At 42.5% G+C, this 6000-nt stretch overlaps 1 protein-coding gene across 1 annotated transcript in view; it reads right to left on the reverse strand.

Moving 5' to 3' along the window:
• The window catches only part of LOC147024741 (recombining binding protein suppressor of hairless), a 102002-nt gene that overhangs the window by 18020 nt on the left and 77982 nt on the right, over nucleotides 1-6000 (reverse strand). The window contains exons 10-11 of the mRNA XM_085884959.1: nucleotides 553-656; nucleotides 150-447 (exon numbers count right to left, since the gene is read on the reverse strand). Of these exons, the coding sequence (XP_085741085.1) occupies nucleotides 150-447; nucleotides 553-656 (402 nt within the window). The remainder of the gene's footprint in view (nucleotides 1-149; nucleotides 448-552; nucleotides 657-6000) is intronic.

A 6000-nucleotide genomic window follows, 5' to 3' on the forward strand; every position in this document is an offset into this window, starting at 1 on the left:
GGGGCATAGACGAAATGGGTAACGTTCATAAATGTTAACACAAGGCAGAAAAAGGCAAAGCTGGCAGACAGTCAGAGGTAGAACAGAAAGGCCTGGCATCAAACATAAGAAAGACAAGGATGTAGACGTCATGATGCTCCTGGAACCACCGTGGTCTGAAGCATAGTTGATGTGGGCGGAACTGTGGTCGAGTCTTCCAAACTTCCAGAGATGCCGGCTTGGCCCATTCCGCTTGAAGTTCCCCCGGCCCTCAAAATAGCACCGGCAGCACTGCAGTGTGGCCGTGGCCCAGGTTCAGGGGTGTACGTGAATGTGAGGCTTGTGGAAAAGATGATTCCGTCAACCCTGACCAAAGTCACTGGTACCTGGACAGGCTGCCTTACCCAGCGCCAACCTTCTCTGAATGCAGAGATATCTGGCACAACACACAGCATGCTCTCCGCACACCTGCACCCACAAAAGAAAATGTTTGTACATGTGTGGTGGAATGCTTAGCACCTCTACAGTACTGCATGAATGTTTGATGCAAGCATTTTTTTTTTTAATATATACCGGTACATGGTCTCTGCCTCCACATCCCCAAACCAGACCCGCAAGTTGGGAGTGAAATTCTGTCCCGTGAGTTCCAGCATGGCAACATCTCCTCCCCCATTCAGCTGTAAAAACAAACACAAAAACACAAAAGTTTTATTTCAGATAAATCTGTTCCCTCAAAACAATTATAATCATTTAATGAATCATAACGGTTATTCTTAGTACATAAAAATTAACATTCATAGACTATTATAAATTACACAAATTATACAGCAATCTAAATTTGATGATATGCATCATTCTCTTTACAGAGCGTCGTTGTTATAAAAGCAGTTTCGAGGCATGGGTTATGTTAAATAGTTTGCCATTGCCTCTCCAGCAATCAGTTGGGGCAGTAATTTGGAATTTTGCCAGGGTGCTGGCAATAGCTCGCCCACTATTCTCAAAGGAGAGCGGAGGTCCAATTAATGCTGGCAGACGGAACGCCAAATTCAACATCCATCTGAGGTACAGCACACACATTGATGCCTCACCCTGCCTGCAGAATACTAGGAAGATAGTTTATAGCCATGCCGAGATACGAATGTGCACATCTCGGCTATCCTGGCAGCCAACCGATACTTGATCTTATCCTTATAACAAACCTTAAAATAGTTGTACGTCTAAAGTCAGAAATCCAGTAATTTGTAAACGATTGATTTTCTGACTATCTGGATCATGAGCTGGGCTATGTTCTTCATCGAGTTTTCGAATATATGCTCAGGGCCTCTCCAAGCTGTTGATCCACAACCTCATGTACATCAGAAGAGCCACGACTTCAGCTGTACCCAAACAGTCTGTCAATCCAGCAATGCAATGTCACTTTCCCCTAGCATAATTGCTTTACCTGTAGATATTTACCTTCCTTGCTAAATAGAGATTTCACATAACATGTTTATAATCCTTATCACACATTTTATACAACCAATGTTATTGTAAAACATTTAAAAGAAAAAAAAAGATGTTTTATTTTACCCTTGTTATTGTATTCATTGAGCTCCATTTGTTGTTCAGCCTCTAAGAACACTTCTTTTAATATACTAACTGTTGCTCCCTGTGTTAGCATACATCTGACTGGCTGTTTAAATCTATTGGTAAGGTGTGTGTGTGTGTGTGTGTGTGTGTGTGTGTGTGTGTGTGTGTGTGTGTGTGTGTGTGTGTGTTTTACAGTGTTGTAGTTGAGTCGACCTGGTCTGGGTCCGAGTCAGAGTCAAAGCTGTCCGAGTCCAGCAGTCCCGAGTCCGAGTTCTTGGAATTCTAAGTCAGAGTCCGAGTCCGAGTCATGTGCTGAAAGTATATTGTAAAGTGGCAGATGAAAGTTAAATAATTTGTGCTCATGTGTTATGTAAATGAAGGCAATTAAATAGTAAAACCGACTAACATTGCAACTTGATACTTGCATCAAGATTTTATTCCACGCTCGCAGTAGTAGTATACGGCATTGTCTGGTCTCTTTTGTGGGGGGCCTAAAATACTTCCCTACACCTACTAAGGAATGTGGTCAGGGATAATTTAATATTACCTTTCACATAGCTACTAAGGCTGAAGCACTATAGAGTGATTTAATAAACGAAAAAACAAACAAACTGACAAAAAAAAAACACTAAAGCCAAACTTTTTTTTTCTTCTTCAAATTTTTCAATTTATTTTACCCAATACACTCCTTAGGTCTCAAACATGAACCTCTACAGGAAATCAAAGCAAATCTGGTGAAAAAAACTGACGTTTTAAAATAAAAGTTGTAACGTTTGTGCAGACCGTGAACGGTGTACCACGTGACGTGTGCACAGACAAGCAGGCAACATGGCGGATTATCTGCAGTGTTTATTTCACGGGTGATTAAACTTTGCGATGTCTCCAGGGTTGCTCTACATTAAACAGCAACTCTTTGTGGATAAAGTCATTATTTGAACAAATTCATTATATTTCTTTAACTGCTGCGTGCACGGTGAAGACTGGCTTTAAAGTTAAAGGGGATCAGATATGATATGCAACCACAGCCTGGACAGCCATTCCTTATCAACCATTTAATTGAAGTTCTTGCTTGATTGCTTAAGCCACTTGACGAGCACCATACAGTCGATAGCGGTACCGCGCTATGTTATTCTGAACGAATCATTCACCCACTGCGACGCTTTTGCCGCGCCACATCATTCAGGATCATTCAGCTCGTGCTCAATCATCAAGGGCGAGTTGTGAAATAACACCTGATTTCTGAGCCATTTGCTGTATTAACGTACTTTCTCAATTACCAAGCCAAATTTTTTTTTCCCACCTGTGACATGCAGCCGTTTATAAAGATTAATGTTTGTGAAGATATCCCTGCGACGTCTACATACACGCAACGTTGTTCTTTGGTGAAAGTTACTCAAGGTTTCTGGGTTCTATACAGCACGTACTGAAATCGGTAATCACACTGACTTCAACTTCCCGATTCCGAAAAATTGCCGATTTCGGCCAAATGCGCGGGCGTTGTTCATAAAGCATAACTCAATCTATCTCTCTCAATCTCTATCTCTATCTCTATCTCTATCTCTATCTCTATCTCTATCTCTATCTCTATCTCTCTCTCTCTCTATCTCCCGTCCCTTCTCAATACTTCCGCAAGCGAAGCGACGGGTGGTATTTGTTCGTATATATTGTTATGTTTGTGGGTTAGATGGAGGAACTACATAGGAAAGACAGGAGTGTATAGAGTAGCTTGGTCCGTGCATGTGTGGGAGACATCTCAATGTAAATTAACTGGGGAAATTGTGAGCTTAAGTGTTACGTGTGCCACACGGGGGGAGGGTGCTGTGTTAATTAGGTAGTGGTTAAGGATAATTTCTCTCAGTATGTAAGACCTTTTCCTATGTTTTTGTATTTCAAGACCGGCGATAAGAAGGGATCACATCCTTAAAACAACAACCGAGCTGTACGTCCGAGCAGGTAGAAAGCCCCGCCTCCAGGGGTGACGGCTGGTGAAACCATGCCTCCGGAGTGGATGATCGATGGGCACGATTTCAGTGAGGAGAAAAAGGTTCGGAGCAACAGACGAAAGACGACGGATGTGGAGGGGCTGTGAGGAATGCGGTGGAGGTGTAGAGAAGGTTCAGTGGAGAAAGGAGGATTGAGAGAGGATTGGTGTTCTGGAAGAGAATGAGGAGGACACAGTTGTGGGAGGACGCGATCGAGTGAGGGGTCTCGCTAGCTGGCTACATCTGGACACGACAAAATACAGCAACAATTCTCATGTCGTGCTGTGAATTTGTCCGCATGACAGAGTAAGATGCGAGTCATTGACTGTTGGGCTGAATCGTGAGAGACGTGCCTCAAAGCCTGTTGTGCCATTCTGGGCAAGCGAGTCCGGCATTCTGCAGAGGAGCGGCGTTGACCACTCTAATCGTGAGGAGGAACTTACACGACAGCTTCTGGGCTATCTTGACGAAGGGACCATCTGCATGAATTACCTCCTGTACGCTTCCTGCAACGAGAGCGGCTTGGCACCATTTTGGGCGCAGTTTGACCTCAAAGCTCATAAAAGATCACTTCTGGACCCGAAACGAAATGCCAGAATAAAGGAGGGATTTTTCTTTGTTTTATTCTGTCCCCTTGTAGGTATTTAAGTCTGTGTGGAGGTGCCTCAAAATTAGATTTAGGTTACCTCATGTCTTGATTTATTTCCATCATAACTGTTTGATTTTCTGTTGATTTAATCATTATTTATTTAATTTTCTGGTGTCCATGTATCTGTTGTGGGTTTGAGTACAACATCGTGTGCCTCTGTCCTTTGCTGCCCTTTCTTTCCCACGCACGCCATAATCTCTGAGAATCTCGGCTGTAAGCCTCCAATAGAACTGTTTGGCCATCCGCCCAAGTTGGGGCAGACCCACTGGACACGACAATATGTATGCATATGTACATATACATATATATATATATATATACATATATATATATATATATATGTACATATATATATATATATATATGTACATATATATATATATATATGTACATATATATATATATATATATATATATATATATATATATATATATATATATATATATATATATGTACTTTTATACATTGCCTTAAGAGTCTACACCCCCTTTCAAAATTGTCACCTTTTGTTGCCTTACCATCCATCCATCCATCTGGACCATCCTCTGTGCAGAGTGTTGGTGCTGCCTAAGCAGTCTCCTTGGCTACTGGGCACAATCCTGGATGGGTCACCACTCCGACACAGGATACCAGCAAGCTGGCACTCATTTTGCCGACCTCGGAGGGATGACAGGCAGTCAACCCCACCTGGCATTAATTCAACAGCCGAGTGGGATTTTAACTCAGGATCCTCGGATCCCAAGCCCACCACCCTAACCATGAAGCCAACACCAGGCATACTTGTTGCCTCATAGCCTGGAATCAAATTGCATGAAATAAGACTTTTCCCACCTTTATTTACACATCGTAACCCACAACTTCCAAATGAAAAATAAATTTAGAAAATCAATTAAAAATACCAAACTACAATATCTTGGTTGGATAAGTGTCCACCCCCCTTATAATAGCAAATGTAAATTAGCTCAGGTGTAACCAATCATCTTCACAATCACATCCCAAATTACTTGGCTTCCACCTGTGTTAAATTGTAGTGATTCTGATTATTTCAGAATAAAATCAGCTGTTCCTGTTGGTTCCCGATGGTGGGTAGTGCATTTCACAGCAAAGACTCAACCATGAGCACCAAGGAGCTTTCAAAAGACCTCCAGGATAAAGTTATAGCAAGGCACAGATCAGGGTATGGGTATAAAAATATTTTCAAAGGCCTTGAATATCCCTTGGAGCACAGTCAAGAAAAAGAAAAGGCAGAAAACAGACACAGAAGGTTGAGGGAAGCAGAAAGGAGAAAGGAACGGGACAAGCTCGTGTGAGCAGAAGACAAAGACGAATAAGGCTCATGAGGGAGGGAACAAAAACGTGCGAGAGTAAAGAAAGGAAGGTTTCACGAGCACTTGGTGTTGAGCTTCTGTGGAAAAAAGAACACTCCTTCCATGAGCGTCATCCTGCCCTCTTGATCCTGTCAGCCACAAAGGACAAGGAAGGTGAACAGTGGCACCTCATTGATGGGGGCCTGAGGAGGAAGAATTTGAGACAGAGGAGGGAGAGTCGCACATCGAGGACGCCAGAGAGGACTCACCGACTGGGTCTGGGCACCTCAGGGACATGGCTGCGTGTCCCCATCACCACTGCCTATCTGTCCCATCCATTTTCTTTCGCATTCTCTTGTATATTTGTGTGAGGTGAGGGAGAGAAGGAAAGTCTGCTTTTCTTTTCTCGAGACATTATTTTTATTTTATTTTCAAGTCCTTGTTTTATTCTTTGCCTCTGAGTGAATGATGATCAAGTCTTTTGTTGAAGTAAGATTGAAGACACGTGTGTAT

Source organism: Eptatretus burgeri, chromosome 6, assembly GCF_056783735.1.
Source record: "Eptatretus burgeri isolate ZD-2024b chromosome 6, Ebu_testis_v1, whole genome shotgun sequence".
NCBI classification, from domain to species: Eukaryota; Metazoa; Chordata; class Myxini; order Myxiniformes; family Myxinidae; genus Eptatretus; species Eptatretus burgeri.